This window comes from Pteropus medius, unplaced genomic scaffold (genome assembly GCF_902729225.1).
Source record: "Pteropus medius unplaced genomic scaffold, Ma_sr-lr_union100, whole genome shotgun sequence".
Classification (NCBI taxonomy): Eukaryota; Metazoa; Chordata; class Mammalia; order Chiroptera; family Pteropodidae; genus Pteropus; species Pteropus medius.
The window spans coordinates 6,488,763-6,501,392 of NW_024351543.1; the positions used below are offsets into that span (position 1 = coordinate 6,488,763).

Sequence of the window (12,630 nt, forward strand, 5' to 3'; positions counted from 1 at the left end):
AATAAATTAACATGGTAAACCTTCCATTTATTTAAGTATTTTTCAATTTCTCTCAGGATTGCTCTGGAGTTTTCAGTGAAGTCTTACACATACTCTGTTAAATTTTGCCTAAGTATTTTGTGTATTTTGATGTTATTGTAAATAGTTTTATTTTCACTTCATACACTAATTATTTGTTGCTAGTATATAGAACTACAAGTGATTTTTACAAATTGATCTTGTATGGCGGGACCTTGCTAAATTGACTTATTTGTTCTAGTAGCTGTTTTTGTAAAATTCATATGATTTTCAATGTACAAGATCATGTCATGTGTGAATAAAGTTTTCTTTTTGAGGATTGGGGATAGGGTTGATTACAAAGGGGCATAAAAGAACTTTTTGGAGTGATCGGGTGATGGTTCCATATCTTGGCTGTGGTATAGATTATATGACTGTGTGCATTTGTCAAAATTCATAGAACTATACACCTAAAAAGGGTGAATTTTATTCTATAGAAATTATAACTCAATAAACTGCCAAAAGAAAAGATAATTTGTATCAATGATAAACTAAAACAGCATTTGTTCTCTTACAGCTTCTGGTACATTTAATCAATGATTTACTGTTTCAAATTAAAGCTACCTAAACCTAAAGCACTGGACAATTTCAAGATTTTATAAGATATTCACAATGACACAGTAGCACATAAATTAACCACACTTTGCTATTCCATTTTATCTCTACTTTTATGAAAAAAGTATATCTTATGAAATAATCATAATAAGGTCAATGTTATTTAATTAGCAATGGTTGATGAAAACATCTGATTAATGGAAACGTTAATAGAAATATATGTAACGCCTTTTTAAAAAAAATTAATAATAATATGGAAAGATAGTTGAGAAGAATAGTACCTAGAAGATAATTAACACTCAAGGCTTTACCTGTGTATCTAGATTTGAAGGAGTCAATGTAGCAAGCAGCATCATTTTCTTTAATGCCCATCTGCTCTCCCAAAGACTTAGCTCCCATTCCATAAATGATTCCATAGCAAATCTGAAAGGGAGTAATCACACTCAGTAAGTAAATTAAAGGTCATAACTATACATAAAATGTAAATATAAAAAGTTCATTAGGACTGAAATTCGGTAAGCTTTTTATTTCAACCTGGGGATGGGGGTGCCCATCCCCTGCCATACCTGACCCTGTGGGAACTGCCAAGAAGGTCACCAGGCCAATATGAGGGGTAGGGGTGGATCCTGGCACCGTAAGGAGCCACAGGTCCCAAGTGGAGACGCTCGGGCTCTCCCTCCAAGTCCCAGTCTTAGAGGGGAGACCTGCCCACTCCAACCTCGGGAGGCCCTCTGGGGAGTCAAAGAAATTATTAGAACTACTTTTGGTGGATTAGAGCTATAAAAGTTGATATCCAATGAATATCTTTTATGCCTTTTAGCAATATTTTTGGGTAGGGAGAGGAGAGAGAAAGGAAAAGAAGGGCAGAATATGAATGAATATGAATATTTGTTTTAAGAGAATAAATCTAGTGATTTAAAAGGGAAGATTTATTTCTGACTCTTTTTCATTCATCCAGCAGTCTTCAGAGCAGCTTTATATTCCTGACAATACCTCATTAACTTCTGCTTAAAGAAATGCCTAGGAGTCAGGAAAGAGAAAAGTATTATAAACATCCCTCTCCTCATTCTTAGACAGCACTAAAAGAGCTTCATGGCTTGATAAAAGGAAAGACTTAATGGAATATATATCTTCTTCATTTCACAGCCACCTGAAATCTTACAACTGCAGAATTTATTTGAATTAAACACAAACTCATGAGGAGATTTTGGGTGCCATGAAGGAAAATAGTCTAAATAGGTCAATAAAGAAACCCTGATTTTAAAATAAGTATTGCTTGGGTTTGAATCCTAGTTCCAGCATTTACAAGATGCATTGTCTTGCACAAGCCACCTTGATTTCTTCATTCATAAAATAAAGATAGTAATATTTAATGAGACTGTTAGGATTAAATGAGTTATTGGTTAAGTGCTTAGGAAACTCCATGACACAAAGCAAGCCCTACATAAATATTTTTAAATACAATTTTAAAAGAACAAAAAAATGATTATCAAAATTCCAAAATACTTTCAATGTGATGACAGAGCTAGAGGTATTCTGTTTTTTCCTTTTTTTAAATACATTGAGAGCGATTTTTTTCCCTCTTTTTTTCTTTTCTTTTGGTCTTTTTATGCTTTATTTTGTTGTAATACCATATATCTTTTTAATTCAGACATTACTTAGTGCTAGCGGAGATCTCAGTAAGACTTGGGATTAGATGATTCAGTGCATGGTGATTTAGGAGAAAAAAAATGGGATAACATAAACACTATTAAATCATGCAAGAAATTAAATAAATTAATTTCTATTTTTTTAATACTATTACTATTATTTAATACTAAATACTATTAAATAGAGGCCGCTATCATCAATGGATAAATGTTTAGGTTACAGAGTCAGAATTTCTAAGTTTTGGCATTTGGAACTTATCCTGGCTCCATCACTTATAGCTATATGACCTTAAGCAAATTACTTTCTGTGCTTCAATTTCCTCCTATATAAAATGAAGATAATAATAATACCTATTTCATAGGTTTATTATGAGGATTACATATTGGAATAGTAGCTGTTTTACCTAGGGTTTGATTCTTGCTAAATGCAGGATTCCAGAGGAGATTACACAGAAAGAGAAGACAAAGCTGACTTCTTACAGCATGGAAGAAACAAGTGCTGGTGCTAAACAGACAGTGGTGAAAAGTATTTTATGCCTAATATCGCTTACAGATTACAGCTGTGAATAACTAGAAGTAAATATAAAACTAGTAAAGCAGGATCTTAGAATTGGGAGTAGTGTGCCTTTACCTCAGCCAATAATCCTGCTTTCTTGAAAATGGCATCAGATTTCCCATAGGCCATAAAGTAAGGAAGTATCAGTGTTAATTCAGGCCTGGAAATGGTGTAAACTTGGCCTTCAACATGCTCTGTGCCAGACAGTCATCCAGGAGTAGAAACTAATAATGACCCACTTGAAAGGTCCAAGGGCAGTATGAAGTTTCATAGGTGGATTAGCTAACCAATGGCCTCAAACTAAAATGCTATCAATTATTAATTGTAATCCAGAGCTCAGCAATATTTATTTTCAACAAACATTTAGAAAGCACCTTTTTATAAAAAGCACTGTGGCTCAACGCTATATGAAAATAGAAAGATGAAAATATGGATACTCACAGACTAGAGATTTAAAAAATACACACACACATACACACACACACAATTAACAACTACCACTACCACAATATCTACTACTAATGCATATGGCATTTCTATCACTAAATTGCCTCAGACTGTGTATCTGATTCTTTCTACTGACTCTATGAAAGATAGTATAATGAATACCATGAAACAGTTCAGATGAATGTGGTTTGAAAGATCCAAAGATGAAAAAAATCATTCCTCAACTACAAATAATTGAGACAATTTTTCCATTTTTTTGAATCATTAAAATTCTCCTCATTTATGTTAAGCATGTTCACGAAGATCACCTGCTTTGCTTGTTGCCTCAGGTCATCCCCAACAGACTTTGGCTCAATCATCTTCCATTCAGCTGCAATACTCCTGAAAACATCAGCTCCAGTGTTTAATACTTGAATGAGACGTTGATCATAGGATAAATGAGCCAAGATCCTCAATTCAAGTTGAGAGTAATCAGCAGCTAATATTAAACCACCTGAAGCAGAAATAATTTTAGAAAATCTGATACAAGAAAAAAATCCAAGTTTTATGTAATTGAGCAGGATGACGAAAATTTAGTTATGAGATCATGTGTCCAAAAGTTAAAATCTTGCCCTTAAAATGATGCAATTCAGTTCTGTAACTTAGATGACTTTATTTTCATTTAGCTTTCAAATATGTGTAAAGCCACCGCTGACCTCTGCTCCTTAACCACTAAGGCAGTGCTTTCCTCAGTGTTCCCACAGTAACTGACGCAATCTGAAATGATGGTTCTTTCATGCCTCTCCAACATAGCACTGAACCATTAGGTATGGGAAACTTAATTGTCCTTTGCAGTTTATAGAAAACCTTGAGAGTTCCTGGCACATAGTAGGCTCTGAAATAGTTGTTCAATGAATGAATGAAAGAAGAAACTGGTTTCCAATCTTTAAGTGGGCTGGAGAGAAGCATGTGATCTACTTTGATAAAAACAAAGATATTCAATGAAAAAAATCAAGTGGTTGATATGTGAAGAAGAGTTATTTAAGAGGATTCAGATAATTTACCTGTGGATTAGATATGCATGGCAAAAACAAAATTAAAAAATAATAAAAGTGGAGTCAAAGAAAAAGTAGGCAAAATATTTGCAACTGATATTACAGAGAACTCATTGCTATATTATAAAAAAAAGAGGTGCTACAAATCAAGACCAAGGCAAAACATAAACAAGGAGTTCATGAAAATAATTAAAACAAAAGAATCTTAAACATATTAAAGAAAGCTCAACTTCATTCATAGTAAAAGAAATGCAAATTAAATATATAGCAAGAAACAATTTTTCTCTTCTTATATCGCAAAAATCCAGAAGTTGAATAGCACAGTTTGGCAAGGCTGAGAAAGAACACTCGTATGTTATTAAGAAGTAAATGGTAACTGTCCCTCATTAGATGGCAATTTGACAATACCTATCAAACAGGTTTTTACTCTGAGACTCAACAAACAAGGCCACAGATTACTGCACAGACTACCCACACACAGATTAAACAGGTTTATGTACAAATTTCTTTACTGACAATCACAAATCTCCAGCATAAAAATATTAAATGAAATAAGTAAGGCATGCAATTGTGTACATGGAATGCTTATCTTTGTGTAAGAATAGGGGAAGAAAATATTACTTATTCATATTTGCTTATATCTACATAAAATACTGAAAGGATATATAAGAAACATATGTAGTTATAAGAATTGTAGGTAATAGCATAGCTAAGACAGGGGAAAAAGCAAAGCTTATCAATATAACTTTTACATATTTTGATTTCTGAAATATGTGAATGAATAATTGATTTAAAAATGTATAAATACTGATTTAAAACAACCACAATTTTTATGGTCTTACTGCCATACACAAGACAAAACTGGACAAAATACATGAAATAACTGTTTTCAGATGTTGGACAACAGGCAATGCAGGGACTATATAATCCCTGAGAAGGAGGAGGGAGAGAGGAGGCGGTGTGAGCCATCCAACTCTCTTAGGTTTGTGAATGGAGGCACTTTGTAGAATGCATTGCAGGGAAGGAGAGATGAAACAAAGCACTATGGTTTTTTTGAGCTAAGGAAACAGAGATTGGAGTTTGGGCCTAGAATTTGTGAAAATTTGGAGAGGAAGAAGCTGTGCATAAAAGGAGTGTCAGAAATATGCATAGTAATCCTTTTGGATTTCTGACCAAATACTAAGCTGTGCAGGGAACAGGCAAAGCACAAAGACTAAAGAAAAAACCACTACCAAAGAAAGAACCACCATCACACAGCTGTCACCTGAACAACTGGTTTAAACAATACCTGCTTGCGTGTTGAGAGATGTTCAAGCTCTGATCAGACTGAAGGTAGAACTTGTTGAGCCTACTATATGCCAGGAAATATATACATACAATGGAATATTATTCAGTCTTAAAAAGAAAGGAAATTCTGACAGAACTCGAACATCGAGACCCCAGCAAGACCATGCCTTACAATCAAGGCTAATCTAGCCCTAGAGTAAAGGATGCTCTAAACTTTTGCTAAAAAAACCTTTCGAAGTCTCAAATTATCAAGCCAATGTGAAAGTTAACTGTCTGTGAGAAGAAATGCTATTTAAGGAAGACTACAAAATCTAAAGAGTCAACAAAGTAGCAAGCATAGTGTCCAGCAAACAATAAAAAAATACCAGACATAAGAAGAACTAGGAAAATGTAACTTTGAACAGGAGAATATTCAATCAATAGAAAATGACCCAGAAATTAGAGATGATGAAATTTTTAAGAGCTCACATGGACATGTCCAGAAACTTAAAGAAACATGGAGATAATGATGTAACAAATAGTGAATTGCAATAAAGTAATAAAAAGTAGACAAAAAAATAAAATTAAAATTCTAAAATTAAAAGTACAATATCTGAAATGTAAAAATCACTAAGAGGATATGACAGCAATTAGAAACTGAATAAGAAAAGATCTACGAACGTTAAAACAGTCAATAGAAAATATCTATTGCAGCACAGAGTGAAAAAAATAGGGAGAAGGGAATAAAATAGAAAAGATTAAAGCTTCAGTGATCTGTGGTATGACTTACATATATTTGAAGTAACAGGAAGCAAGGACACAGACAAAAATATTATAAGAAATAATGGTTGAAATGTTCCAAATTTAATGAAAAATATAAGTACATAGATTTTTTAAAAAGCAAACTCAGTAAATTCAGCAAATTCGAAAATCTCAGAAGCAAAGCTGAAAAATTACCCAAAGACGCATGACCAAATCAAATTGCTAAAACTGAATAATGAATTAAAATATCAGAAAAGCATTCAGAAAAAAGATACACTGTGCTTGAAGAAATAGCAAGAAAAAATGGTGGTGTACTTCTCAAAAATGATGCAAACCAGAAGCTAATGGAAATATACATTTAAAGTGCTGAAAGAAGAGGACTGTAAACCTAGAAATCTATGTCAAAAATATCTTTCAAAAGTGAGATAAAATTACTTAAAGATATGGAAATGCTGAGATAAATCATTGTTAGTAGAACTGCACTACAAGAAATCTTAAAGGAAGTATTCTGGTTGAAGAAAAATGATAATAGATGAAAATACTCCAAGAAACGAGGAGTGCTAGAAATGGTATAAAGTGGACAGTAAGAAGTGGTGAGAAAAGACACTTTTTTGTTTTTGATTCCTTTGTAAGACAACAGACTGTTTAAAGCAAAAATAATAACTATATAGCAGAGTTTATAATAGTCATATAGTTTAAATTTATTAAAGGAAAAGAGAAATGGTAAAAAAAACTGCACATTATGGATAAAGTGATATAGATGTAGTGTGATGCATATTGCTAATTCTAAAATATCTAACATATAGTTAAAAAATAATACAGAAAATAAAATAAAATAATAAAAATAGTCATTTAAAGTTTAAAAAAGAATAAAGAACAGATAGAACAAATAAAATATAAATAACAAGTTAGGAGACTTAAATCCAACCGTATATCAATAATTACTTTAGATGTAAGTGAACTACACACTACATTTAAGTGGCAAAGTTCTCAGACTAAATTGATATACATTTAATTTAAATTTATTTAAAAACTTCAAACAAAAGTAGTATAAAATATTATTGCATTAAATACAATTTTATTGTTCATATAAGAATAAACTGATGAATGAACAGGTAAAAGAAGTATACACATACAATGGAATATTATTCAGCCTTAAAAAGATAGGAAATTTTGACATAAGTGCTATAACATGGATGAACCTTGAAGACATTATACTAAATGAAATAAACCAAGCACACAAGGACAAATATGTATGATTCCATTTATATGAGATACTAGAGTAGTTAGATTCATAGAGACAGAAAGTAGAATGGTTGTTGCCAGGGGTTGGGGAGTAGGGGAGGGAAAGTTAGTATTTAATGGGTACAGAGTTACAGTTGTGAAAGATGACAAAGTTCTGGAAATGAATAATAGTAATGGTTGACAACAATGCAAATATACTTAATGCCTTAGAACTTAATACTTAAAAATGGTTACAACAGTAAAATGCTGATAGCTCACACTTAAAAAGCAAAACTGAAATTTGCCAAGCAGGTTATGCTATCATAGACCTGAATTCACTCTCAGACGATACATTTCTGACAGAATTCAAATTCAGATGGTTAACTGCACTCACCCAGATCTGCCAACTGACAAAACATAAAAGAATAAATATGTATGTTAATAGTAGGGATGATATAGGAGTTAGATCGTGATTTTCAAATGTTCCAATGACAAAAAGGTTTATGGCTAGACTACTGCAGAGAGGTCAAGTAAAGGATGATAGCCTTGGGGGTTACCCCATGTAATAGGAAGCAGCAGTCTGGAGAAGAGGAGAAGACACAAAATGCAAAGCAAATCAGAAAGAGAGACAAAAAATGTATGCCCTTAGATGTCAAGGGAGGTGAGAAACTGAGGAAAGTGAAGGTTGATTAACAGTGACAAACACAGAAGTCAAAGAGGATGAGGACTAAAAAATCCATTGGATTTTCCAAAAAAGGTTTACAGTGACCTTCGAAAACATGGTTTCAGCAAACTGCTACCAATGAGCATATACCACCAAGAGCAGATCATGAAGACAACGACTGACTGACATAAATCTGGCAACACAAAAGGGAAAAACAGACGACATAGAAGAGAGGAAAGATGGAGGGACCAATGCACACTTCTGAGTCTTACTCATAATACAGGCTTTATCAGTGCTTTGAAAAACATTCCCACAGCAATGAGAAGCTCAAAAATCTTCAGCCACATTACCTGAGAAAGGCACAAAGGCGTGTCGCATGCTGACGGAAAATGGCATTCCTCCATCTGAGGCCCTCTCCTCCATCTGTGCCTGGTGCCTAGGGTTCAGGCCACAACACTTTTTATTTCCTGCTCTGTCATGCAAACAACATCATCAGCTGGATGTGAAGCAGTCTCAAATATGTGAAAAAGGTCTGATTTTTCAGTAAAGTTACTATTTCCTTCTAAGAAACTTATTATCGGAAACTTGCTTTAAAGCTTTACAAAGATACTAGACTTTTTTAGTAAACATTCAATTAAACAGAAAATAAGACATTTCTGTAATAGCTTTTCCCACAAACTGCTTCTGAGATAATTCACTAACATTTAGCTCAACTCAACAAATCTCTTTGGCTATATCTAATATAAATTAACTGTGCTTTTTCTTCCTTTTGTGTGTATGTGAAGAGGGCAGGAAGGAGGAATGTTCCTGACATTGCTAAACTCTTCTCTTTAGTATCTGACTTAAATAAGTATATGCTGTTTGATTTAACTAGTGGTCCAGGTTTTCTGCCTTTCATCATCAACTAGCTTCTTTATATACAGACTCAGGGTTTGAAATGAATAATGCCTGGAATAGAAATGCCTATGCCTGAAACAGAAAACTGATTTCATTATTTTGTCCAATAGGCTATTTTTGAGCCATTCATACTTACATAAGTATATTATTGCAAATACAAACAAATAGAGTTTACCTGCCCATGGGATGTAGGCCTTTGCCTAGGGCTTGAGAAGGTGGGCTTTCTCCTACTAGCGTTGGCATTTTGATCTCAAAATCTCTTGGCACACTCTGAATATTTGGTTCTGTAAAGGTTATTCGTCCTAAAGTCAAACAGAATGAAGATATAAAATTAGGGGAGGAATCTGACATTTATTTTAAGAGTAACTATCTTCCGAATTATCTTTAAAATGTGTGTTATATTATCGCTGAAATTTATATTTATATTTAAATTTATATTTAAATGAAATATTTTTCATGTGTTCATGTGCCTAAGAATGATAAAATAAGAACAAGACCAATCCCAATGTAAGTGAATATATGAATCAGCTACAATACAGTTTTACATTAACCTAGCTCTTTAGCAAACAAGCCTAAGAGAAGCAGTTTGATAAATTGAGCTATTCCTATGCTAAAATGAGTACCAGATGTCAGCACTATAAAATGTTAGCAGTTGTACTGAGTGAAGACTAATAAAATGGATCCTGGGAGACATGACTGTTGAAAGCTTTGAAAAACAGGAATGCGCAAGATACAAAGAGGATCTGGAGCAAAAGAGCAACTGAGTGCTGAAAAGGGACAACTGGGCCAGAGGAGTTAACTAATGCAGGAGATGGAGTAGCAATAAGAGGTGATGATTAGAGCATCCCTTTCTAGGCATTAACTGGCCAGTTTTCTTCATCATCGTCATCACTCATCAAGAGAGTCAATACTAACACTGGCATGACTAGAGACTAGAAGCAGGTGGTTAATGAATTTTCTGGGAAACAGAAAGCTATTTAAGTGCTTACAGCATTTATTTCCCCCCAAATATCTTACAAATTATTTGTTTACTTATTGGTTGACTTTTTCTGAAACACATAAGCATTGTTCAAAAAGTTCAAGTAAGTGATTTTGGGGTTTTTTTTCTTCTTGCAGTGTTTATAATACATATACAGTGACACGAAATCCTCTCTTTTGTGATACACCCTTGTAACAAGCTCTCTACTAGTTACTATACATAATTTTATCTTCTTTTGATGAATAAGACATTTTAAGTATCTAGAATACTGCTTTTCTGAATTAACCCCTGATGTTATGTCCTTGTTATTTAGCTTTTAGCAAACATTAGTGCTCAATTAATGGTAGATATTAATATATTTATTATCATTAAATGGCCTGTTCAATGTTACGAAGCTAACATAAAAGAGAAAGGAATCTAAGTCTCTTTCTGCCTCAGGACACTGTCTTCTTTTCTATAATAATAGTTAATTGTCAGGTCTATTACTTGAATTAATGAGGTAACACTGGCAGACTAATAAGGTGGCAAAAATAAATTATAAAACATGAATATAACTTCATGGAAATAAACTTTAACAATGAAATGGCCTTGCTATGCTTGGGTAAACTTGTATTTCTAATATATTCTTTAAATGTAGGCACAGCACGATACAAACCAATCAGGAAAAAAAGAAATTGATTACTTTCTGTTTTATAAGCAACAATTAAATGTGCAATACCTTTGAAACTCTATCTAACTTTATTTTTTTTTACCAACAAAGATTTATTTTACATAAGTTTACAGCATTATTAGTATACGTTTCAAAATCAAAGTGAAATTACAATAAGGCAAGAAATGGCTAAAAACCAAGAGGTTAGCTAAATAGAGAAGGAAAAGAGAAGTTGTTTAGAACAAAAAATAAGCAGAGAGAAAAGCAGCTCCTCATGCTACCTCCATGCTTAGTAACACCAACAACTGATAAGGAGTCACGTACCAAGTACATGCACAATTCTAAACACTTTACATATAGTAACCTATTTAATCCTCGGAATGATCCAGTGAGGAAGAACTATTATTATCCTGCTTTATTATGAGGAAACTTAGGCACTGAGAGGTTAAGTTTTTTGTCTAAAGATTCATACATAGCACCAGTATGCAAACATTGATATCAAAGCCCAAATTCTATACCGTTAATCTAAACTGCCTCCCTTATGAAAGAGTTAATATTACCCTTTCTTCCACTGCACGCTGCATTTGGCAAATATTTAGAGTTCTGCACTGCCTAAGAAAGAATGCTTTTTTCCTCACCAGATTATACTCAGACCTACCCCAAGAGGGTCATGAGTCACCCAAAGGACTCTACAGGTTTCTTTTCAGATTGAGGAAAACAAGATGCTCACTTATTATACAGATGCCCCTCACACCTACTTAGATTCAGCTTGGAGAGAATCTTAAGATGTTCATAAAAGGGCTGGGAATAAAATTAAATAAGATCACTGACTCAAATAAGTATTTAATTCCCAGATATACTCTTATCCAAAGCACAGTTTCAGGCATCCCAGTTACTCTACACACTATTTGAAAGAAAGAATTATATCTTACTAAATCTCATCTCTGTATCTAGATAGTATCCATCTATGCTTTGAATGTACTATGCATTTCATAAATGTTTATGGAACTTCATTGAACCCAATGATCAACACTTGAATCCCCTGGTGATCATAGCAAATGTATATGAAATTTTTTTCTTTCAAAATTGGATATTATCCATATTTAAGATTTCTTATTACCCGTAGCAGTGTGTGACTGTGATATAGGATAGATTCTTTCCATTCCAAGAAAAGGATTCAGACGCTTTTCCCGCTGCAGGGGAAAGACCACTTTGGTAATAGCATTAGTGATTCTTCTCCACTCTAATATCAAGCCCGGTAAGGGATGTAATGCCTTTAATTTATTTAAAACATCCTGCCAAAGAAACATAATAAAGTTAGATCCAATTCTTATCCAAATTCGATAGCAAACTAGAATCTCTTTTAGGTAAATAATATAGTCTCAAAATTAACTAACTCCTGTATTTATATCTCAAAATTATTTTGGGGGGTTTTATTTTTGGAAATCACCATAATGATAAAACTATGATAACTCTAGATTATTAAAAGCAAACATGTTAATGCTGAGTAATACCAGTTTAGATCTACCTTTTTAAAAAAATCAATGAGATGTTAATTTAGCAAAGTAACTGCCTCCCCACACCCCAGCCAATAGTTTACATCATCTCTTTTTTACTCTATATTTTCCTCCTCCATTCTTCACACGATCAGAAGTGTCCCAGTTATATTTTTTTTCCTTTTTGCCCTAATACTTTCATGGTTCTGTATTAAGGACATTTATCTTTAAAACTGAATTTTTCTATGCTACATACTTTCAGTGAGCCAATAAAGAATAGAAACTTGTGAGGAAAAAGGGCCAGTGAGATCAAATAAACAGTTCATTTGATATAATGAAGGTGTGGAAATTTCCCCAAGTCAGGCAAGTCATAATTAATGATATTAAGGTCAAAA

At 33.3% G+C, this 12,630-nt stretch overlaps 1 protein-coding gene across 4 annotated transcripts in view; it reads right to left on the reverse strand.

Annotated features, from left to right (window-relative positions):
- The window catches only part of POLQ (DNA polymerase theta), a 90,990-nt gene that overhangs the window by 14,208 nt on the left and 64,152 nt on the right, over nucleotides 1-12,630 (reverse strand). For 2 of the 4 annotated variants that reach the window (XM_039843140.1, XM_039843142.1), the window contains 5 exons: nucleotides 11,860-12,034; nucleotides 9,287-9,413; nucleotides 8,565-8,686; nucleotides 3,573-3,757; nucleotides 924-1,035 (listed from right to left, as the gene is read on the reverse strand). In XM_039843140.1, coding sequence (XP_039699074.1) covers nucleotides 924-1,035; nucleotides 3,573-3,757; nucleotides 8,565-8,686; nucleotides 9,287-9,413; nucleotides 11,860-12,034 — 721 coding nt within the window. Of the gene's footprint in view, nucleotides 1-923; nucleotides 1,036-3,572; nucleotides 3,758-8,564; nucleotides 8,687-9,286; nucleotides 9,414-11,859; nucleotides 12,035-12,630 lie in introns of those variants that run through there. The other 2 variants (XM_039843141.1, XR_005648779.1) reach the window with 2 other exon arrangements.